This window comes from Monodon monoceros, unplaced genomic scaffold (genome assembly GCF_005190385.1).
Source record: "Monodon monoceros isolate NGI ecotype Baffin Bay Population unplaced genomic scaffold, NGI_Narwhal_1 Super_Scaffold_9, whole genome shotgun sequence".
NCBI lineage: Eukaryota > Metazoa > Chordata > Mammalia > Artiodactyla > Monodontidae > Monodon > Monodon monoceros.
Genome location: NW_021703786.1, coordinates 11,107,656 through 11,132,032, shown reverse-complemented (window position 1 = coordinate 11,132,032; position 24,377 = coordinate 11,107,656). Strand labels below are relative to the sequence as shown.

At 40.3% G+C, this 24,377-nt stretch overlaps 1 protein-coding gene across 11 annotated transcripts in view; it reads left to right on the top strand.

The window, feature by feature from the left end:
• ACACA (acetyl-CoA carboxylase alpha) overlaps positions 1 to 24,377 on the top strand; it is a 238,061-nt gene that overhangs the window by 105,026 nt on the left and 108,658 nt on the right. For 10 of the 11 annotated variants that reach the window (XM_029213014.1, XM_029213019.1, XM_029213020.1 and 7 more), the window contains 8 exons: positions 697 to 810; positions 2,118 to 2,231; positions 3,481 to 3,570; positions 5,460 to 5,578; positions 16,446 to 16,469; positions 19,107 to 19,250; positions 20,028 to 20,124; positions 21,028 to 21,135. In XM_029213014.1, coding sequence (XP_029068847.1) covers positions 697 to 810; positions 2,118 to 2,231; positions 3,481 to 3,570; positions 5,460 to 5,578; positions 16,446 to 16,469; positions 19,107 to 19,250; positions 20,028 to 20,124; positions 21,028 to 21,135 — 810 coding nt within the window. The remainder of the gene's footprint in view (positions 1 to 696; positions 811 to 2,117; positions 2,232 to 3,480; positions 3,571 to 5,459; positions 5,579 to 16,445; positions 16,470 to 19,106; positions 19,251 to 20,027; positions 20,125 to 21,027; positions 21,136 to 24,377) is intronic. The other variant, XM_029213013.1, reaches the window with a different exon arrangement.

Below are 24,377 nucleotides of genomic sequence, written 5' to 3'. Positions count from 1 at the left end.
TAGGTATCATGGAATGATTCGTGGTACAGCAAGAGGATAAATGATTTGGGGTATAGAATTGTCAGAATATGAGATGGTGTTTTTAGTTAACGTGTATTTATAAATGAATAATTTGTGCTTATGTTTCTGTTTTGCACCCTCCTGGGATGCTGAACATTTGGTTTGTGGAATGAAAACCACCAGGAGTGTTTCCTTTTGCCTTATTCTGCCTTCTTTCCAAAAGTGGGAGAGGGAACAGGAAAGCTTTTAGTCCCTATATTATTTAAAACCTCTTAAAACTTTGAGACATCCTTTGTTATTTCTTAGGGAGAATCCCTTGACCCCTTTTAATGGTCTCTAATGATTTCTATTGTTTAAAGTCTGGTGTTATTTATAAAGAAATACATTAGGAATTTAGAATCTGAATGGCCGAGGAATTGGGCTTCTCCTTGCATGTGAGATCTTAGTTCCCTGACCAGGGATTGAACCCGCGCCCCCTGTATTGGAAGCGCGGAGTCTTAACCACTGGACCACCAGGGAATTACCCCTCTGGGATCTCTTTACCACACTGTTTAGGATAAAGGTAACAGGACATTTGCATCTTAGTAATCTAGCTCTGTTTACTTTGTTTTTATTCCCTTTTCCTATTTCAAAGTTCTCTCCACCTCAGTTCTTTTTAACATGGATATGTATGTTCTTTGTCACATTAACAATTAGGATCAGTTGTGTGGCCGGGACCCCACTCTCACTGACGAGCTGCTGAATATCCTCACGGAGCTAACTCAACTCAGTAAGACCACCAATGCTAAGGTGGCGCTCCGAGCACGCCAGGTAAGGACATGTGTTGGCTGTCCGGAGGGAGGAATGGTTTTCATAGACTGGGCAGTCCTAGATGCAATGAGCTCTTCCTCCAGCACCTTCCAAAGGTCATGCAATTTCCCATGTATGTCTCATTGCCCTCAGAACAAACATTCTCACGTGGTATATGTTTTTTAAAGAGAAAGGAAAAGATTAACGTTAAGTTTCTTTAAAACAGGAGCTCTCTAGAAGCTAACACAACATTGTAAAGCAACTATACTGCAATAAAAATTAATTAAAAAAATAGAAGCCCTCTCCCCATTATAAAATCCTGTTATTATTCCCTACCCTTCCTAGTAAACTAGGGTCACGTGGAGGAAAGGAAACTGAGGGAAAGCAATAGGTTTAATATTTCTTACTTTCCAAAGGGAGCTTAGAAGCAGGTGAAAACTTTTAAGTGTATAGGAAAAAATCAAGTGTGGAAAGCAAGAAGATAATGAAATGAATCTTAGGTGCTAGCAATCAGCACAACCCCAGAGCAGCCCAGTTTCACCCTGTAGTCTTCATTTCCATTCCAAAAGGTTTCAGCAGGGAAGCCAGGAGTTGGCACTCCCTTTGTGTTCCAGCACATGGGCATCGACAAGGAAGCAGCATTTGAAGCTGTTCAGTGACCTTCTGCTTTCTCTACAATTGTATCCATGTCACTGAATTACTCAAAAGTTATTGAACCTCTCAGTGACCTGCTGAGGGTATTCAGGTCCTACCGTGTCCCTGTTTTTGTTTGTGACACTGCTTTCACTCTCTCTGCCCGTCACATGCATTGTTGTTACATCCTGACACCTCCTCCTTGGGACTGAGTACCTGGGGCTGTCCGAGCAGCTTTTCCTAGTCTTTCCCCTTCAGAGTTGCAAAAGGCTAGCTCTGCTGCACCAACCTTCCCCACAGCTGTTCCCTGCCAGACCTGATTCCCCATTAACAGCTAGTCATGCAGTCCCCAGGACTAGCAGCTCTGCAATGGTAAATCACATGCACTGATGGAACTTGATTGAAGCTGTTTTTTCTCCCTCCCCCTCCCTCTGCCCCCATGGGAAATTGCTCACAAGCAAATCATGGTAAGAGTCAACTGAAAAAAAAAAAAAAGAGTCAACTGAGATGCAGTATTTGGTGGCCTTGGCTTTATGTTACAGGACCCAGAAGTTGTTTTACTTGGTCTCTGTTTTATCTTTGATGCCTGCACTTACACATTTATATTTATTGCTTTTGTATCAGAGCTGCCTAATAGGAGCCTAGAATAATCACTCCCTCAGGAACTTACACCTTTTATTTTGCTCTCACTCTAGGTTCTTATTGCCTCCCATTTGCCATCATATGAGCTTCGCCATAACCAAGTAGAGTCTATCTTCCTATCAGCTATTGACATGTACGGACATCAGTTTTGCATTGAGAACCTGCAGGTATACATTATAGCCCTTTTCTGCCACTCTGCACTCTTGTCCCCTTTATTCCCAAGCATAGTTTAAGTAATCAGTCAGTCAATTTTGATTTTCTGTGTAATGAAGTTTCATACTGTGAATTTCTAAAATGATTTATACTTATGTGTTTTTTCTTCATAAAATGCTGTTAGAATTGTGGCTTAGCTTAAAAATTGAATAGGCCTGCCTTGATAGAAGTGTCCTAATGAAGTCTTCACCTCTTGCGCTTTTATCTAGAAGGTATTCTAGGACAGAATGAAGTGGTAGCACTGGTTGATTTCTGATATTTGAATCAGATGTATAAATAGGTAGTCGTTAGTCTTCTACAGGCAAAGCTACTTAAATAATCATTTAATTTTATTTTAATGCTTACTATTAAGCTTCATACAGAGCCAATTTTATTTATTTATTATTATTATTTTTTGCGGTATGCAGGCCTTTCACTGCTATGGCCTCTCCCGCTGCAGAGCACAGGCTCCAGACGCGCAGGCTCAGCGGCCATGGCTCACTGGCCCAGCCGCTCCGCGGCATGTGGGATCCTCCCAGACCAGGGCACGAACCCATGTCCCCTGCATCGGCAGGCGGACTCCCAACTACTGCGCCACCAGGGAAGCCCCAGAGCCAATTTTATAAAAGAATATTGGCTAATTTTACTGCTAATTCAAAGAACCTTGACTATTATTTTTAAAACAACACCATTTTGTCAGGAATGACTTTCTATTTTTCTACTTGGAAATAATGATAATATTATTATACCTAGCCAAGGGAATCTTCAGGGTTTCTATCAGATTTCGTTCTGGGGAAACTAAAGGGGGGGAAGGATGTTTTTGCTTATTTGGTTCATAGTTGAAATAGAGGGTTCAAAAATCAAAAATCTATGGCTTACCATAGTGGAGTAGTGAGACAATATATTAAAAGTTAAGTATGGATATGTGTCAGAAAGGATAATAATAGCCATAAACACCTATATTAGCATATAATTAATGCACTGTTAATGCATTAGTCTAAGAATTTTACGTATATTAACTCTTCAACAGCCCTGTGAGGATAGGTATTCTTATTTTCCCCATTTTGTAGCTGAGGAAGCTGAGGCAGAGAGAAGGTAAGATCATACATGACCTTCATAGACAAAATTCTTAAGTTTCACTAAATGCTTCAAATGCTAAATATTGTCCATTGGAATTGTTCTCTTATGGATGTAATGGTTTAAGCTTGTCTTTGTACCTTCCAGAAACTCATCTTGTCCGAAACGTCAATTTTCGATGTCCTACCAAACTTCTTCTATCACAGCAACCAGGTCGTGAGGATGGCAGCTCTGGAGGTAGGTTCTCATAGTAACGTGACGTGACCTTTTTCTCAGTTTCTGGCTGACTCCTTTTGTCCATTTGGCTATTGTTATCTGTCCTTTTTCTTTGGCCTTAACGTTGGTTCTCAAGAGTAGAGAACCTTCCTCTTTTCCTCTGAAACAAATGGTCTTGCTCAAGTGTGTCAACTCAACTAATCACCAGTTTCTGGGCTCCAATCACAGGAAAATAGCTGCTAGCATTTTTCAATTCTACTTACCAGGTATTTGAATTCTTCCATTTCATAATGATTAGGATTCCCTGTTAACACAATAAGTGAAAAAATATGTGGCTGATCAGAACAGTACCATTTTGTGATTTGGGCCAAATAAAATGGATTTTAGTTATATTCTGAATTGTCAAGCAGTTCTTATGAACTATTTCGGCATGAGAAGGAAAGTAATAACATTCAATGAACTGGGTTTTAGGTGCTTTATTTTTTTCATTTAATCCTACAATTACTTCATGAAGTAGAAGAAAGTGAGCCTCTGAGAGGTTAAGTGACTTGCCCAAATTCACATGGATAGTAAGTGGAAGAGTTTGCATTTGAGCCCAGGTCAATCTGACTCATGACTTTTCTGTTTCCACTACAGCACACTACCTCATTAAGCACAAAAATTGCAGGCCCCAAATACTGCTGTAAAGTTGCCAAGTAGATGTTTTTTTTGAACATGAGGAAAAGGAGTGTCTTCAATGATTTTATGTGATATGATACCACTACAGCCCTTTGCGAGCTCTTTTGGGTTACTTTTTATTTGTATTCTGTGGGGAGACTGTAATGTATGCTACTCAGTAAATATCAAAATTTGAAAATATCTAAGTGTTCTACAGTGTTTTTATGCCATTTAATGCAAAGTCTCCTGACGTACCTCACATGCTGATGTGTCTCATTTTATGTGCATGGCAAATTAGCTGTGAAGTACGTGAGGTTGGACTGACGGGTTTTCCTGAGACGTGGCCTGTTGCTGTTTCTTTGAGTCAAGTTAGTGTATTTGAGAGATTATATGTCAACTTATGCCTTCCTGATTTTGCCTAGGGTTTGGGGGGATATAAACACTGTAAAATCGATTTGGGCCAGTGGGAAAACAAAACAAAGATACAAGATAGTGAAAGAGTTAGACTGTACTTCAATTGTTTCTGTCTTCTATCTTCACTCCTCAGGTGGTCCAGAATCAGCACCTCTCATTTTTCTCCCTGTTTGCTTTTATTTTAATTAATTAATTAATTTATAGCTGTGTTGGGTCTTTGTTGCTGTGCGTGGGCGTTGAGTGGGGCTACTCTTCACTGTGGTGCGCGGGCTTCTTATTGTGGTGGCTTCTCTTGTTGCAGAGCACAGGCTTCAGTAGTTGTGGCTCGTGGGCTCTACAGCGCAGGCTCAGTAGTTGTGGCGCACGGGCTTAGTTGCTCCGCGGCATGTGGGATCTTTCCGGACCAGGGCTCGAGCCCATGTGTCCTGCATTGGCAGGCGGATTCTTAACCACTGCGCCACCAGGGAAGTCCCTCTCCCTGTTTGCTTTTATCTTCTGTTGAAATCATCATGTGTAATGAATTAATAGTCATGGTTCTATATACTTTTGTGCTAACTGATCAAACTTTCTCTCGAGTTTAGGTCAGTGTGAAGGGTTTATAAGAGGTGTCCAGCAGAGGAAGGCTAGCTTTGTTTCCATTTATAGTCATGGGTATAGTTTTAAGACTCCAGCTTTATTAATTAAAGCAAGGTATGTATGTATGGGGCTTTGGGACTTGTCACCACAGACCACCTTCTTCTGCATCAGACACCTCTTTTCAAGACTGTGTTTTTCCTGGGCTAACCGTCTCTTAGTTTCTGTTTTTGAAGTGTATTTACTGAGGATTACTTTTTAACCAGGTGTATGTTCGAAGGGCTTATATTGCCTATGAACTTAACAGTGTACAACACCGCCAGCTTAAGGACAACACCTGCGTGGTGGAATTCCAGTTCATGCTGCCCACATCTCATCCAAATAGGTGAGTTTGAGCTGGTGTGTGCACCTGAGCCAACCAGAGCTCTATCAGAGTTAAAGGGAGGGTGGGGGTGGGTAATGTGTGTGTGACCATTCTGTATGGTTTTCTAAGCTAGAAATGTAGAGCAGAAAATGAACATGTTTAAACCATGAGAAGAAGAGCCTCTTGGTGTCCATTTCTTTTTTTATTTTTTTGATCTTTGATCTGGAGAGAGAAAGTATGGTCTAATTAAGAAAGAAATTTAGGATTACTCCATTCATTCTCTTTTGTTAGAAATTTATTTATTTATTTATTTATGGCTGTGTTGGGTCTTCGTTGTGGTGCGCGGGCTTCTCATTGCAGTGGCTTCTCTTGCTCTGGAGCATGGGCTCTAGGTGCATGGGCTTCAGTAGTTGTGGCACACAGGCTCAGTAGTTGTGGCGCACGGGCTTAGTTGCTCGGCAGCATGTGGGATCTTTCCAGACTAGGGATTGAACCTGTGTCCCCTGCACTGGCAGGCGGATTCTTAACCACTGCACCACCAGGGAAGTCCCTTTGTTCTTTTTTTTTTTTTTTTTTTTGCGGTACGCGGGCCTCTCACTGTTGTGGCCTCTCCCGTTGTGGAGCACAGGCTTCGGACGCGCAGGCTTAGCGGCCATGGCTCACGGGCCCAGCCGCTCCACGGCATGTGAGATCCTCCCGGACCGGGGCACGAACCCGTGTCCCCTGTGTCAGCAGGCGGACTCTCAACCACTGCACCACCAGGGAAGCGCATAATCTCATTTATTTTTAAAGTATTCTGAGGCAGTGAAAACTTAGGAATTTCACCCACACATATGTTCATCTCCTCCCGTATTTTCATTCTTTTCAGTAATACCACAGGAAATACAAATAATCACAGCCAGTCTTAAGCTGCCCCCCTCCATTTCTGCTTTATGGGCTTTGGTTCTTCACTTTTTATTTCAAAGTACTATGTCTTTGGGGATCCTTAGTTATAGACAACAGAAATGGTTTTGTTCCAAATTGCCACTTCACCCAAAGCAATAGAAACTCTTCCTAGAGACAAAGAAGTGTGTGCTGAGACTTGCAGCCACTGGATGCCACTGTTGATCCAGGAGAGGTCAGCAGATGAGCTGTAGCATCTTCAGAAAAAGTACTTGTCTTCTTTGTCTGAGAAGGTCCTTTCACTTCTCTACCTCGAAAATACCTTATGGCTGGCAGAGAAAAGCATATATCCTTGATTTAGCAAGCATCTCTCGGTACATTTTTGCCTCCATGGATTTCAGAATCTCATTTTCTAGAAACGAATGACTGTCCTTCAGCGAGCAGCGAGGTACTCATGGCACACATGGGCTCGGTGCTCAGGCTTCTTTCTTTTCCTGCGTTCCTTGAATAATTGTAGAGAACTACATGCTAAACTTAATGCTCTTTGTAATTCTCAGAACATTCTCCTTTTCTTCCTGCTTTCTACTACCTCATCCCTTTGGGCAGTGATTTGTAGTCAGGCCACAGAGCTGCTTGTGATTTCCTTCCTTCCCTCATTGCTCCCCTTGCCTTTCTGAATTGCTCTCCCTGTCCTACTTTTAAATTTGAGGATCTGTGTCCAATTTGGTGAGGGAAAGTCGATTGGAAAATGAGAGACATGCTTCTTAACTGTTTGTTAAGAAATCTTATTCACCTTTCCATCTCAAGGGTGGTTATTGGTTATTGCTGATATGGTTTCAAAACTTGTATACGTGTCCCTCCCAACAACTGAGGTGTACACGTTCCTCTGGATAAAGACCAGACCTGAACAGAGCAGTAACCCTGTCATCTTTCTAAAGTCTTCCTTGGTTGTATGTATACAGAATTATAAACTGCTGGATTATTATTATTATTAATGTAGATGTAAAGGTGAAGATAGGGAAAATAAAGGAGGAAAGAGAAAATAGTCTTTGTGGAAACCAGAAAACTAAAATTGCTTTAATGCTTTTTAGGTCTAAAATCCTTTTGTTAGTTTAGGAATAGAAGATGTATTATCAGATTTAATTACAGAATGCTATATTTAATTTTAGAGCATGGCTTATTCAGTTATTACAGATTTGCTACTTGAATTTAGTTTTGTAAGATTTTATATTTTCTTATAAATGTTTTTGTTACAATTTGGAGTTATGACCTTATCCTGACACCAGTTGGTGTACTGCAATTCAATTCTGACACTTACCACCTGGAGTTAGATCAGATGCCACTGGTTAAGGGCTCAGTTCTTCACAAAACTACCTCTACTTCAGATGTGGCCACAAGTTGGGTTCCCAGGCCACCCACACTTCTGACCAGCTGGCTACAAAGTTGGGGGTTCCCATGACCCCTTCAGGTTCAATAATGCCCTAGAACAACTTAACAGAACTCAGCAAAACACTATACTTACGATCACAGTTTTTTTAATAAAAGATACTGATCAGGACCAGACAAGTGAAGAGATACATAGAGTAAGGTCTGGGGGGGTGGGGTGGGGCCTGAACACAGAATTCTTTCCCTGTGGAATCAGGGTACCTTGTCCTCCCAGCATATCAATGTGTTCACCAACCAAGAAGTTCCATTGAGCTTCAGTGCCCAGAGTTTCTATCAGGGTTTCATTACAATGTCACGATTGATTGACTCATTGGCCATGTGATTAAACTCACTCTCCAGCTTGTCTTCCCTCCCCAGAGGTCCAGCTGACCCTCTAATCACATGGTTGGTCTTCCTAGTGAGTAGCCCCTGTCCTGAGTTATCTCTTAGCATAAACTCAGGTGTGATCCAAGGGGCACATGAATAATGAAGGCACTTCTATTACTTGAGAAATTCCAAGGATTTAGAGTCTCTCTCCCAGGAACCAGGGACAAAGGCCAAATTCTTTATTATATCATAGGCCTGCAACCCTTACAGAAGAATTCTAGGGTATCTTAGTTTTAGCTAGTTTTGAGTCAAGTTCCAACTTTTTTCCAACCTCAGTACTTTTGTTCTTTTCTGTTCTTACTGTTTTGAACAAGCAGGCCATAAGCATTATTGTTTCTAATTCTACAGAAATAAATTACAGGAGACTGTCTACCAGCGTTTATTCCACCCTCAGTTCCTGTAAGGCTCAAGGACACAGTTATGTCCACTAACCGCTAGATCAGTGATTCTCAGAATTATCTGCAAAGTATTTTAAGAATACACATATGGGCTCCTGGCTCTTAAGATTCTGATTAATTTTGAACCAGAGTCCAGGGGACCACTTCTTGAAAAAGCTTCTCTGATAATTCTGTTGACCATCTACAATTGAGAATCACTACTACTAGACCAGCACTGTCCAATAGAAATATAATGCAAGCCACATATATAATTTAAAATTTTCTAATGACCATATTTAATAAGAAACAGACAAAATTACTTTTAATAACATTTTATTTAACGCATTGTATCCAAAATACCTTTTTTTTTTCTTTTTGGCTGGGCTGCATGGCTGGTGGGATCTTAGTTCCCCAACCAGGGATCGAACTCCTACCCTCTGCACTGGAAGCATGGAGTCCTAGCCACTGGACTGCCAGGGAAGTCCCTCAAAATACCATTTTAATACGTAATAAAAAGTTATTAATCAGATATTTTCCATTCTTTTTACAAAGTCTTCGAAATTTAGAGTGTATTCTCTACTTCCAGCATGTCTCAATACAGGCTAGCCATATTTCCAGCACTTCTAGCCACATAGACAGCTCAACTGTAGACCGAATTAATTAGGACAATCACACTGAGTCCTCTTTGTTTTATGTTAATGGTAGTATCCCTAGGAGAGATTTTTTTTTCTTTTTACAAACTTTTATTCTTATGTTGCTTATTCTTGGTAGTTACAGCAATCATCCACTTCTGATACTGTAGCTATACTACAGTATTTTACACATGCTTTAAAAATTGTTCAATGAGAACAGAGAACAGGCATATGAATATACATAATTTACATATCTAATGCTAAACAGAATTTTATATTTCCCCAATATTATATTTCGGGTTAACAAACCAAAAATTCTTGGGGGAGAAAACACATACATTCTTTAACCAGTTTTTGCATTTTCTTTCCTGGTACTTGGTCATCCCATTTCTAGCCAGACATTCTTTTTTTTTTTAAATGTTTATTTATTTATTTATTTGGCTGCGTCAGGTCTTAGTTGCAGTGTGCGGTCTCTTCGTTGCTGCACATGAGCTTCTCTCTAGTTGTGGCACGTGGGCTCCAGAGCGCGTGGGCTTAGTTGTCCTGCAGCATGTGGGATCTTAGCTCCCCGACCAGGGATCAAACCCATGTCCCCTGCATTGGAAGGCGGATCCTTTTTTTTTTTTCTTTTTCTACATTTATTCTTTTTTTTTTTTTAACATCTTTATTGGAGTATAATTGCTTTACAGTGGTGTGTTAGTTTCTGCTGTATAACAGTGAATCAGCTATACATATATCCCCATATCTCCTCCCTCGTGCATCTCCCTGCCACCCTCCCTATCCCACCCCTCTAGGTGGTCACAGAGCACCGAGCTGATCTCCCTGTGCTATGCGGCTGCTTCCCACTAGCTATCTGTTTTACATTTGGTAGTATTTATAAGTCCATGCCACTCTCTCACTTCGTCCCAGCTTACCCTTCCCCCTCCCTGTGTCCTCAAGTCCATTCGGAAGGCGGATTCTTAACCACTGGACCACCAGGGAAGTCCCCAGACATTCATTTGAAGTAGACTAAACTTGTCCAGCAAGTCCTTGGGAGTATCTTTCTAAGCTGTATTATCAAAGCAAGACTACAGTCTCTTGTTGTGTATGGGGTCATCTGGTGGAATTCTATTCCTGTGGTTTGTTTTTGACTAGTGATTTAGCCCCCGTGGGTTGGGATGAAACATGGCTCTTTGTCTGTAAACTGACAATAGCCGAGTATTTTTTCAGGAAAATGCCTTAGATGCCACTTGGATTGAAGACCGTGTCCCATTTGCACGTTTTGATTTTTAGAGAAGCAGGCAAAACACAAGCAGCTGCCATTGCAAATAAGTGGAGCAGCCTCTGAGAAGGGAGAAGAAACACCCTTTTCAGCGCATTTGGGCAATTAGCATGTGGCCAACACGTTTGGTACCTTTTTGTTTAAGTTCATTTTGGAACTTTGTATTGCTTGACATTTTCTTATACCTAAAATTTTTTTTAAATTTTATTGTGGAAAGAACATTTAACATGAGATCTACCCTCTTAAATTTTTAAGTGTACAATATATTATTGTTGATTTTAGGTACATTGTTGTACAGCAGATCTGTGATGCTTATTCATCTTGTGGACTGAAACTTTTGTTTGACATTTAGTTACTCTGTGTTTCAGTATAATTTGATTGTTTTTTTCTAATACTCCTCACAATATTTTTTTTTAAAAAAAGGCAGCAGATGACTAAACAATTTCTTACCTCTGTGACTTTCTCATCATCCTTCTTGCTAGGCAGGCTTCAGCCAAGGTATGTCATCTACTTCCTGATCTTCTATGTAAGACTTTCAAATTTTTTATGGGAACTGTAGTTGCAACTTATTCGGCGTCCTCAGGTCTTATGCACCAGAGGATCCACATATTAGAGCTTTACTAAAGGAAGCTCCTGGCCTAGATATACCCTTTTCTTCTTAAATTCCTTTCACTTGAACAGCAGCTACACTTGACTTAAGCATAGTAGGAAACCTATATATTTATATATGGAACACCTATATATATGGGAAATGTGTGGATTTTTTTTCCTTCTTTATCTTCTTAGCGTATAAGGACTATGTCCTATTGTATGTGAATTTTTTTGAGGGGAGGGGATTTTTGCTGTCATTTTTTAAAGGTGATTTGTAGCCAGTTAGCAATTGTCCTTAGAGGAGAAATGAGGGAGTTTCTTCAGTCTTTTTCTTGGTGCAGGAGTAGTCAGGATAGCTGGTCTGCACTAAGAGAACATTTTATTATCATTCAGACTTTTAGGACTTAATTCTTTTGTCTAAGATTCCATCAGGCCAGCTCTTTAGTGAGTTCAACCAGTATTTTACATGGATTAAACCTGGAGCTCAGACTGTTATCATTCAGCATTCCTTTTTCTCTGTCTTCTTCCAGCGAGGCTCAGGGTTTAGAGCCAGAGGTGGTGTGTGCGTGTCTTTTTTCTCATTCTGAAACCCTAGTTTTAGCACTCTGTGGTGCTGGTGATGGAAAAGCTTGTTACACTAAAGCCTCTTCCTGAATGTATTTTTGATGATTCATCCAGTCATTTGACATTCACGATTTTACTTAGCTTTGGACATATTAAGTAACTCAGAATAATCTGGAAACAAATAAGTTCTTTAGTCAGCCTATGTATTTGATCTTCTAAAATATTTATACAAACATATGTAAAGTATATTATCCCATAAACTCTGTGGCTATGCATATGGCTGTGCATATTATGACAGTCTGGGAGTATGAAATTTAAAACTCCAAATGATTTTCATAAGTAATACATATTAGTGAACATAATTCATTTTTTTAAACTTTTAACCTGTGATGCAAATAAGAAGCACCACAATTGATGCAGAAGATGGAAGTCCATTTTGTTGTATACTTCTGTACATACATGATGGGTGAAGACTTACTGGTATTTATTTCCACCTATTTCTTACATGGAAATCCATACTTTAGTTAATTTGAGTTGCGCTGCACTTTCTCTGCTATTTGCTCCTTGTGAATTTGGCCTTCTATGTTATAATGTTTTAATTCAAGCATTTTCCTCTTCTCCCGTCTCGCATCCAGAAGAGGTCGGCTGTGTTCTCCCCTGATACCACATGTTTTGGCCATGACTGAGTTTTGGCTGCTTGGCATCTTCAGAGTTTAGCTGTTGGTGGGTGGCCTCTGGGCTCTCTTTTCATGAAGAAGGTTGTGAGGAAGTTTAGAAATCAGAAGCCTTCTATGGGGCTAATCGGCAGCCCATTACCATTCTTGAGGATTCTGATCATCTTTGATACCCAGAGATTAGACCCTTCTTTGGCTCGTACTGAGACACTCAAAAGTCATCCAAGTTGCAGCATTTTTTTAGCAGTGGGAGCACTTGGTTGTAGTTAGCAGGCCAGAATGAGCTATAAATAAATAAAACTCTACAGTGCTTGCTTCCTTCATGCAGGGTAGTCTGCTGATAAGATGCAAGCATCTGGCATAAGAGAAGATTCTCAGCAGGTTTAAGTGCTTTCCTGTATCCATGGCTCAGCTTCTGGTCTCTGCTGTGTTATTTTGGCACTCTAGCCTTGGAAGATTGGAGAGTCGAGTTTAAAACTCTCAATATATCATTAGGGTAGCCCAAGGTCCCTTCTTGTCAAGGAAGACTAGCTGATTCCAGGGGGAAGGAAAAGCAGAATCTAGGGCACCTGTAAATCCCTGTAGTTTTGTGCTGTGGGTTTGTAGCTAATTATATAGCAGGCAATAGTAATATGTTGTAGCTCTGTTGGCATACTTGTTTCAGAAAGAGCAAAATCTTCCAGCAGAACCAAGAAGGGGCTTTAAAGGGGCTGCAAATGAATGAAGCCACGATCATTTTCTTGTAAACGAAAGCTCTGCAGTGGAGTTCGGGCATCTGAGCTGCAAGGAGGTGGTGGGGGAGATGCCAGTAGAAATACATGGTTCAGATGTGTTCTACAGCTCTTGATCTGGATTCTCCTGCAGAAGCATAGTCGCACAGGGAGACCACCACTGGTCACAGCCAGTCAAATTGCTGTTTCTCCTATGGTACTGCTGTTAGTGACTGCTAGTAGGTTATTCAGCCGACCTCTTCTGATTCTGCTTTGCTGCCTGATTTCAAAAGATTTGCCCTATCCTGGCTCTCAGTTACAGCTTGATGTAACCACTGCTTGTTTGCATGCATCCCCATCATTTTCATATAGGGTCTTTTTTTTCCCTTCCAGTTAGAAGGCAAAAGAATCAGGAGCATTTTTATATGATAAAAGATTTATGTAGGGCCAGCTAGAATCAAGCAAAATGAAATTCAGCTGGAAGGGATGGTAAAAGGCTCAGAGAACTTGTGACTGCCAGAGAAGTTGGTGTTCCTTAAATAGGGTTCAGCCAGCAGGCAGCAACTCTGACTTTGCTTTCATATTGAAGCAGGCTCTCCAGCCATTCTAGGCAGGCAGGTCAGTAAAATCAGAGGTGACTTAATGCCGAGCACCTCAAAATTCAAAGGATTTCTCTTGTCCTTTTTTAAATTTAGTCAATATTGATGTGGAATGCTAGCCTCAGGAGCTGAGATGAGAAAATGCCAGGTCTAGATTCTGGTTTTTGACACCATATTTAGCAGTGTCCTTGGAAAGCTTCCCCTTTGGTTTCTCAGTGATCACATTTGTAAAATGGAGCTAATCTACTGGAAGGAAAATGATTCTAATATTTTTCACAACATTGTGAATGAAGATTCATCATCGTAAGTGCTCTGAAGAGCCTAAACAGGTGTCTTACAAGTGAATTTATACTCTTTTTGTATTTGAAAATGCAATTGATTGCCTTATCAGAGATTGAGAAATTTGATTATTTTTGCGTGATGAGTATGCAGTGAAATGTGGCAGATTTTATTTTATTTTTAGCTATATAAAGTGGGATATTTGACTCATACAATCTCTACGTTTGTTGGTTATTTTTGTGCAGACCACTGAGCTAGCTTTCTACTGTTTCACAATAGTGTGCAGTATGCCACGTCGGTCATTTTCTTAAATTGATCAAATAGCCCCTGTATAGAGTTACAAAATATATAGATGATTGTTTTGGACGTGGCTAAGTAGAGAGTTTAACCTTCCTTCTGTGCTCGCCTCCCTGACAGACCCACAGAATCTTATTCTATTGATACCAAAGGGGATAAGCTGACTATAAACTTACCTCTTAAGTGATTGATTTGAGGCCAGTCCTTTAAAAACTGGAGATGTTGGGAGTTTTGTTCTTATCCCATACTGTGTAGATGGTGCATAATTCCTATAACAAAGCAGCAGGGGGTTTCCCGTGAGAGCTCGAGGATTGCTGATGGAGAAGGGCTGGCTTTTTGTTGGTGGTGTTCTTTTCAATTCAGGCCTTTTTCTGCTGAAAACTTGGCCCTCATCCTGTGAAGACTCCCTAAGGGATTAGAGTAGTCACAGAAGCAGTGAGACCATTTTATTAGTGTAAAATATTGGTTAACAGTTGAGAGAGACTATACTGGTTTCTAAATTCGAGAAACCTGGATGGAAGGAGCCTGAGATTGCTTTGGTTGTAGGGTTCTTCTCTCTGAACTGAGGCTTATAGTTTAGAGACTGCAGGTGGCCCTTTTCTTTAGACTCCTTTTTATATCTTAAAAGGAAGACTTTCCTATATTTTCATTAGCATTTACTGTTAGTTTTCTGCTTCTGCTCTAGAACCTCTGCGTACTTTTTGTTTGTTGATGAGGGCCAAGTGCATTATAACTAAGGACCTCTTGTAAAATGAAACTCATTCCCCTGAATGAGAGGCTCAAAGACTCCAAACAGCAAAGGTGCAGGTTTTTGCACTCGGAGGTGGCTCTTGCTGCCTTATGAATTTGCTCTGTGATACAGGTTTGATGCAAAGAGCATTGCTACTCACAAATCACACGAGGTATACAGTGTATGTGCAGCGATATGTCATAGTTCTTTATTTATATGGCCGGCTCAGTCTGTTCTGCTCCTTTCACTGCCATGGAAAGTGCATCATTTTCCTCCTCTCCTCCTTCCATATACCATCAGCACCACCCACTATGTTCTGCCCATTAAGTCCCCTGTGTGCCAGAAAACCCCAACAATGATTAAACGCTGATAAAAGAGTGTTAGAAGGTTAAGATAATCAACCCATCAGCCCCCTTATAGGACTCCTAAATTGTGGGTGGTAAGTATAACTTTTCCCTTTTAACATTGAAAATAAGGGTTTGATTTTTTTTTTTTTTTTCAGTTGAGGAAGTGACTGAGGTCAAATTAAAGGGGGGGAAAAAAGCGTTGGTGTCAAAGACCAAAGAGAAGGCAGGAGACTTGCTTTTCACTTCCCATTCTTATCCTAGTCTTTCTTTCACGATTTGGAAATATTCTTTCTCAGGAAATTCTAGGGCTAGCCAAATTTAGGTTAAGGTTTTATTTATGGAAGGCCTAGAGATTTTAAGCTTACAGCAATTTTTAAAAGTCATTATTTCCCTAAATTCATTTCACTTAAAAATTATTAATTAATTCATTTTTAACAGTCTATACCACTCTAGTCATAGAATCATTAATCATCACATTCCTGCATGCTTTTCAGTTCCTTTAAGCTCCTATGGCACAAAGTATACTCCTTTCCTACACCACCTCCTACCCCCATCCCAGCCCAGTCTACAGGAGGAAGAGCAGGGTTAAAGAGAATTAGAAAAGGGAGCTGGGAGCCCAGGTGCCCCGCTTCTTTTCTCTAGAGGAGAGTTTGTAGGTTCATCACACATCCTAGAAAATCAATTAAGGTGGGAGAGGCTGTGGAATCAACTTCTCTGAACCTCCTTATTGCATTTTTAGTAAAATAGGAACAAGTTAAGAAGATTCTCTAAGAATTTTGTCAAGAATTATATTTCTTGTTGAAGCTTAAGATAATATACCATATTATACAGCTTTAATTTTCATGAGCCTGTGGTTTATCCTTACTCTGAATTATTATTTTGTAATAGAGCTATAAAAAATACTCCATGGTAAATACATTTTGACCCTTTCCATCAACAGCTGCTGTGGTGAGGTAGGTCAGGAGGCGGAGGCACCCGGGGGGTTGAAGGGTAATGAGCACTTAATTATGTCTGCCGAATGCCAGAGCTGCCACGCTGGGGCTCCTCACGACTGGTCTGTATCTGCTCTGACAATTCTTTTATTATGGCTTGCACTAACCTATCAATAACTAACTGTGGTTGTTTAATTACAGAGGGAACATCCCCACGCTAAACAGGTACCGTATATTTAGTTTTTTTTGTTTTTTGTTTTTTCTCCAATTAAAAGCACCTTTTAGGAAAATCAGGGGAAAAAATAACACTACACTTGACAAGCTAACATGTTATCTTTCTGCTAGGGAGTCCTGAGCTCCCCTTTGGACATACTAAATTATTTTTTCTGTTTGGAAAACATGTCTTCAGCTTTTCTTCAGCCATTCAAAAAGCAGTGCTTGAAAAGCCTCAGTATGGAACAGCTCCCGTCTAGCTGTGTACAATAGGGGAATCCTCTGCCCGATGTTCAGCTTTGCTGTAAACATCTTACTTTGCTAAGTTCTCTGTTTGGGGCTTTCAGAGGAGAAACCCTTACAGTTACTCCTATCCTGGCAAATTGTTCATCAGTTTTTCAATTTATATTTTCTCTAATTTGCTTCTCCTTTTAGAGGAACACACATGCAGAAATAGCTGATCTCATGTTTTATCAGTTTGTTAGCTATTTTCCTATAAAGTGTTATGATGCTATGAAAGTCAAGTTTTATTTCAGACATGTAATGAGATTACATTGGAAGAGTGTATTTGAAGTTTTGATGTGTGTAGCCCTGTGAAACGTTTCCAGACCAGTAATAACACAAGTGGTATTTTAATATTTTGATTTCCTTCTGCTCCTGAGCCAAGCAAGGCAACACAATGCAAGTTTGAGAGGATAGCAATTCTGACTGGAATCCACAAAGTGCTTAAAGCTGTAACATGTTGGTGCTGACATCTTTGTAGATGATCAGTCATTTGTTGAAATATTTATAGGCTTATGTTTATTTTGTCCCTCTCCCTTTAAATATTAAGTAATCAAAACTGTGTATAGCTTTTGGCATCCAATTTGGATGGGGAGAGGAAAGGGAGTGTTTTGTTTGGTCCTCTTGTCTGCTCTTGAAGAGTGGGCTTGCTTCACTCCTGCTTGCCTTTAGCTGTCCTGGTCCAAGAGCATAGTAGTGGGGGAAACTGAAATGTGGGCATTTCTGATGGGGTTCAGTTGAGTGAAAAAGATTCTTAACCCCATGTTTGCCGCAAGCATAGACTGTTAGCATCTTCAGAGGGGGTTCCCTTTAAGGGTTATCTGGATTCTCTTTCCTGTCTAATGCCAGGCAGGAAGAAAATATACAATGCCTCACAAACTTGCTCCTTTACTAAATATATTTGGTGATCCTAGAAAAGGATGATAGCACTTCTGCGTTCATACAGCTCTGAATCCCAGTTTCTAGTGAGCACCATGTGTAAGACTTGCTTGATGTGTGTTTCATTTGTCTGTTTCATTCATGGTATCAATGGTTTCATCTTCCACTCTACCTTCTAGTCCCTGGTACTGTCAAAAGTTGAAGTACTTTTTCATAGTCATCATTTACCAAAGGAATAAAAACCGGGAGTGTCAGTCTCTAATAGTCTGTGTGAGCAGCACTCCCATTCTGTAAAAAATTCCATTGCCTTTTATAATTACAGTTCGCAATAGAGTACGCTATGTACCCAGATCTATAGCCCACTTTGCTGGCTCTCTTGCCCCCTGCAACACTGCAGGCAGTGCACTTCAAGGAGATTTTTGAGCAGCTCCCCAAAGTTCAAGTGCCATTGCCTTGCTCTGAACGTGCTTCAGATCAGTATGCCAGTAACATGTTGGGCAAGTCCTGGAGGCATCCTTTAGTTTGGTCCTTCCTAACAGACTGTCCTGATTGACTGGGCATCACAAACACTTTACAGTAGTATCTATCAGTACATACTGCTGAGGTGCGTCAAGGAATATCCAGATTCATTATGTTTTTAGATTGAACAAATCAGTTCTCTTTGAGCATCTCCGTTTACACTTGTTTGTCATGCTTACACGTACTTTGAAACCCATGCTCAGCCCTTTTGTATCTTGCTGGGATTCATTAAGGGCTTTCAATGAAGATATGTTTACTTTGGTATAGAAATGTGTTTAAATATAAAAAAGGAAATTTTGCAAAACTGTCTCTCTTTCAAAAAGGGAGAAGCTATAATCCTCATAACTGCGCTCCCCGTCAGCCCATTCAAGGAAAAAATAGATACCTCAGTAAAGTTGCTTTTACAGATTGTTACTTGTTTCTCTCTGATGAATTGTGTTCTTTATGATTTACTAAGCCATTCCAAATGACTTAGAGTTGTTGTTGATACGCATATATCTATCTGTGAATACTTAATCTATTACAATTCCTAGAGAAAAATGCCTTAAGTGTTGCCTAGTTACAGCTCACTTGGCTTGTTTACATCCTTTTAAAAGAGGAGATGTTTTAAGGAAGGGGAAGATGCAGGATGGTTTTTAACCCCTATATGCTATTCATTCATTAGACATGTCATGATGTCATGGTATTAAAACCACCATGATATTCCTGACAGTCCTTAGATTTTTATGTGGAGAAATTTGGGGCGGGGGGTGATTGGTAAAAAATATGGTTTGTGTGAGGGGAAATTCCAGTGGAAGGGTTCATGTGAATCTAGCAAGACGGCCTTACCTATAGGTGGGTAAAAAACCAAACCTGCTCTGCAACCTGACCCTGCTTCAGTTTCCTCCCAGCTCCTTTTCCCTGTTGTGACTCTCCCAGTCCTTGTTCCTACTCTCCTTGTCTAATGCACTTGATTGAATTACCATTTAGAATGTCCTTCTCCTCCAACCTCAACCACTATGGCATGACTCATGTAGCTAGTGTCAGCGACGTGCTGCTGGACAACTCATTCACTCCACCGTGTCAGCGGATGGGTGGAATGGTCTCTTTTCGGACTTTTGAAGATTTTGTCAGGTAAGGCACCATGGAACTGTGTCTATACAAGGGGAGCCTTGGGCATCTCAGCTTTCTTCCAAATGAATACAGATCCCCTGATTAGCCACGGGCCAGCTAAGGAGATGTAGCCCTTGCGGTATATGCTCTGGGAGAGGTGTAGGTCCTTCCCTTTCCACCTCTGTGCAGACTCTACAAGCCTCTACTTGTTATATGAGCCTGGTCAGAAAAAAAGAAACAAACAAAAACCATCTTTTCCTTAGTAGCTAACACAAGAAACTGTCTGCTCTGTGATGAGTGAAATGTCAGGAGAAATTAAACACAACACTAGAGTGAGCCCCACCAGAGACAATACATCTTTCGATTAAATGCATTCAGCGTCTATCTCTTGATGTATACTGATGCATTACCCTAGGGGGAGGGGTAATTACGTTGGTGTGTCACTGCTCTAGTCCCAGGCTCTTTCTGTTACTTTAAGACCAATGATGACAGCAGCACTGCTCATATCTTACATATGAAAAAAACAAAACAGAAAAGCTTCAGATCATTCTTTTTTAAAAAGAAGAAATATATATGGTTTATTAAAGTTTAAACAATCCATCCTCCTAATTTCTGCCACTTGGTGAAATTTTGCATGTCACCTCTAGCCACTGGTGATTCTATTCAGTTGACAATTGAGTGCAGGGTAGGATAGATTATTCTTTTAGACAGAGCTGGCAATGGCAGCGTTAGTTTCCTGCCACTTAGATTTTCTGCCACTTGGGTTTTCATCGTGGGTGTTTCTTTGGTATTTTTCAGGATCTTTGATGAAGTGATGGGCTGCTTCTGCGATTCCCCACCCCAAAGCCCCACGTTCCCTGAGGCAGGTCACACATCTCTATATGATGAAGACAAGGTATAGTGTCCCCTTTGGGAGACTGCTTTGCTCCTTCAGATACAGGATTTGTACTATATACTCTCTTTCTGATTGTAGAACATTGTAGGGAGGAATTCATCTTTTTACCCTACTTTATATTATTTAATTTTATATGCCTCATCAAAGTATTTTTAGAAACAGGTGGAATATAAATTCTAACCTAAAAATAAAAACCACTGTATTAATCATGGAATCCATAGCGTAGAATGAGGCTGTCTATATCCATTGCAGCTGCCTCTAGGTCTCTGAATGTTGTTTCAAAGACTTGAGCTTTGATTGCTTTAATTCTTACTCAGTAATGGCTTGTATATTTGCAGAGCAGTGTGTTCGTAGTCTTCAAGGAATTGTGGACTTTAGATAGTAGAAAAAATCGACATTTTGTTTAAAATTTTGTCCTTTTATTAAACCCTTCTTTCCCTTCTTTTCATTTCTCTGCAAACACATCCTGTTTTTTCCCTACCAGGTTATTTTCCCATGGTTTGATACTTCCACTGTTTAGAAATATGTTATATGGGAATATGTTCAGATGGCTTCTTTCACTCATTTTCCTTTACATTCTGTGAAGAGATATTGCAAATGGTTTAATTCCCATTCTATTGGTGAAAAAGTTGAGACATAGTGGTCTTCAAGTTCATATCAAGCCAAGATTTGGGGCTGCCTTTAGCTAATGCCTTTGCTGCCTTATTTTTTTAAAGTTAGGTGTCTTTATTTAATCTCCATTGTGGGTGTTGGGCAGTGGTTTCATTTTGCTTACTCATACTAGCAGAAAATGTCCTGTGGGCCGTATCTGTCTTTCAGGTATCCTACCAAGTACTATAACTTCTCTCCATCTCTGTATTAGCCAGCCTTCTAATTTCCTTGCCTTGTGTTCTTGGGTTACAGATCCCCAGGGATGAACCAATTCACATTCTGAATGTGGCTATCAAAACTGACTGTGATATCGAGGATGACAGGCTAGCAGCTATGTTCCGAGAGTTTACCCAGCAAAATGTAAGTCCTCAGTTGGATGGAAACTGGTGATGGCCACTTTCCTTCTCGCTGTGTGTCATATCCATCCTTTTATCAGTTGCTACATATAAGGCCTATCACTGATAACGGCTATGTCTTTAACATAGTTCTGCTTGTAGGGGTAAAATTCCAAAGTGATTCAAAAGTATAAAATGCATATATTTTTTTATGTCAAGAAATTTAGACCTCAAATGTTTAAAATGTTTTAAGGAAGGGAAGTTGTATTCCTGAATCTTTTCCAGAGCTCCAGTCTGGAACTTCCAGTCACCTGCTGAATTCCTTTTGGTGACTTAACTCTGCATGTCTAGGCCCAAACTCCCTTCAGGCACCCTCTGAGCCCTTCCATCCCAGCCTTGAAAATATCAGTTATACTTCCATCCTCCTTGCAATTTTATGTCACTTGGATATCTTGTGTTGACATCAAACTCCATATAGTTTAAATGTAAATTCCTATCATTTTCCTTCACCTCTCCTGGTCCCCCTTCTCCCCTATCAAAAAGCTAAACAAAAACAAAAAAAACCAAGTAACCAAACCCTTTGCCCCCAGTCATGCAGAAATCATTGACTTCTTCCTTTTGTTTGCTGTTCCATTATTCTACCCCTCCTTTCCTACCCACCTTTCCTTCCTTCCTTTCTTCCCTCCCCCTTCTTCTCAGTTTTTAAATTTCCACTGCCATCTTTCTAGTTTATACCCTTCCTCACCTTATACCTGAGACACTGCGACAGGTTTACTTGTGATCCTCACCCTTCCCCTCCAGATAGTTTCCATTCTGCTCACTACCACAAAATTAAATGTCTAAAATGCCCCCTTACCAAGTTACTCTCCCACTCAACAGTGACTCTCTCTTGCCTTCAGGATACCTCCTTACCTTGATATTTGACATCAGCCTATTAATGAAGGCTAACAATCTAGCCTTTGCTGTTCCATGAAAAGACCTAAGTCTTTATCTCATCTACCTTGTTTGCTTGATCTCTTCTACTGCCCCTTATCTGGAATGTTTTCCTCTTTCATTCTTTCTTCCCTCCCTCCTTCCCTTCTCTCCACCCCCCCTTCTTTCTAAATCCTGCTTGTTTTAAGAGCTGTCTCAAAATTTCCCTCTTTTATGAGGACTTCTCTGCGTAGCCCTCACTAAAATGTATTCTTCTCCCTTGAATTTCTAATTGGTCAGCATAAATTGATTAACCATAATAATACTTTTTATTTTTAAAGATGGTATAAATTTTTTTATTTGCACCTTACCACAGTCCCACGGGGTTAGATTAGTCAGGAATTATTTCAATTGTACATCTGGGAAAAAGCTCAAGCTCGAGAGATTAAGACCCTTTAATCACCAGCTGGTAGATGATAGAGCAAAAGCTAGAATTTAAGGCTTTGATGCCAGCTCTAGGGGGCACAGATCTAGGTGCTTTAGTAAATAATACATTCCTAGCCCTGAAGATGCTTAGAGTCTAATGTTCAAAATGATCATCTACAGTTATATTTCATTACGATATATGATAGTTGCCAAAGCACCCTTCCTCAACTGCCCTTAATGACAAGACCTATGTGTGTGCTTTGAATGGAAAGCACCTAGTCTGTAGTGCTTGTCGTAAAGAAAGAACTCAATAGATTTTTTTTTTTTTTAGATGTTGGGGGTAGGAGTTTATTAATTAATTTATTTATTTTTGCTGTGTTGGGTCTCCGTTTCTGTGCGAGGGCTTTCTCTAGTTGTGGCAAGCGGGGGCCACTCTTCATTGCGGTGCGCGGGCCTCTCACTATCGCGGCCTTTCTTTTTGCGGAGCACAGGCTCCAGACGCGCAGGCTCAGTAGTTGTGGCTCACGGGCCCAGTTGCTCTGCAGCATGTGGGATCCTCCCAGACCAGGGCTCGAACCCGTGTCCCCTGCATTAGCAGGCAGATTCTCAACCACCAGGGAAGCCCCTCAATAGATTTTAAAAAATTTAATTCAGCAGTATAAACAATTAGTGCCATAGACATTCACATCATATAACGCTAATGGTTGATACCCAGGAAAAGATGGTAATTTTATGCTTAATGTGTGTCATAGCATTTTCCCCATGATGCTGTCACAGCACATGAACTGACTGTGGGATTGTGGTGAGGAAAGGTCCTTCCAGAGAAGTAAAAGTAGGAGTCATGCCTCGGAATTTTTCTTTAGAAGAGAAATCTAACTTCCTTCTTGCCCTTGACTCATGCATGACCACATAAAATTAACCTGAGACCAGTGACCAAGGTGACCTTGCTTGGAAGAGTCCTAATGTTGTGCATGGCTACTAATGCTGTTGCTTGATGGAATAATCTATGAGAGTTCCTTCCCAGGTTTTGAGGCACTAATTGATTGTTTTGACCTCAACCTTAGGCTTTTTATTACCCTCAGTTCTAAGTGACATATATCATCACACCTTGATTTAAAGAGGCAGTTTCTTCGTTTTCGCTATGTATATTTGTAACATTAATTGATGATAAGAAATTACCTTTTTCCTTTACTGGACTTGTAAACTGAGGCATAGAGAAACCCAGAGTCTGCCTGTGGCTGTTCAGTAGGGAAAGGGTAGACGGTGCCAACATTCCAAGCTTGAAGAAGCTGTTTAGTGCATCACGTGCCGTGCTTACCCAGGCATATTAGGCATTTTCACCTACTTGTTGTGAAAAAAATATAAAACAGAAAAGGAAGCAAAAGCAATTTTTAAAAAAGCTGAAGTGATAACTAGTTTTGTTTTTCACTTCATGATCATGCTCCTAGCAGTTTAGAAAAAGTTTTTTTTTTTTAAGCACACATTAAACTATCAAATAGGTTGATCCAAATTGTCCAAATAATCTTCTAGTCCCAGCATGTCTTTTTTTCTCTCATAGAAATTAGGATCATATATTTGTAAATGACTTGTGGAGGAGATTGAAGCAGCCAGTGTAAATGGAGTTTCTCCAGGTGCTGACGCCTAATCGCTGGGTAATAGCTGTGGACTTGCTGTGAGACCCGCATTATTACAATGTAATCAGAATCCTGTTGCTCTGCTGTTATTGTCAGCCACTTGTGGAATTTTTAAAGCAATAACAATTTTGATTTTAAATTATGGCATTATTAAAGTTATTTTCTTCCCTGGCCAGAACATACCTATTGATGCTTGTCTCTGAAGGACTTGGCTGTAGTGGAATTCTTTGTTGGTGTCAGAAGAAATGTTTCTGTTCCTTGGCACACTGAGAGTCAGAGAACCACCAACCGCCCC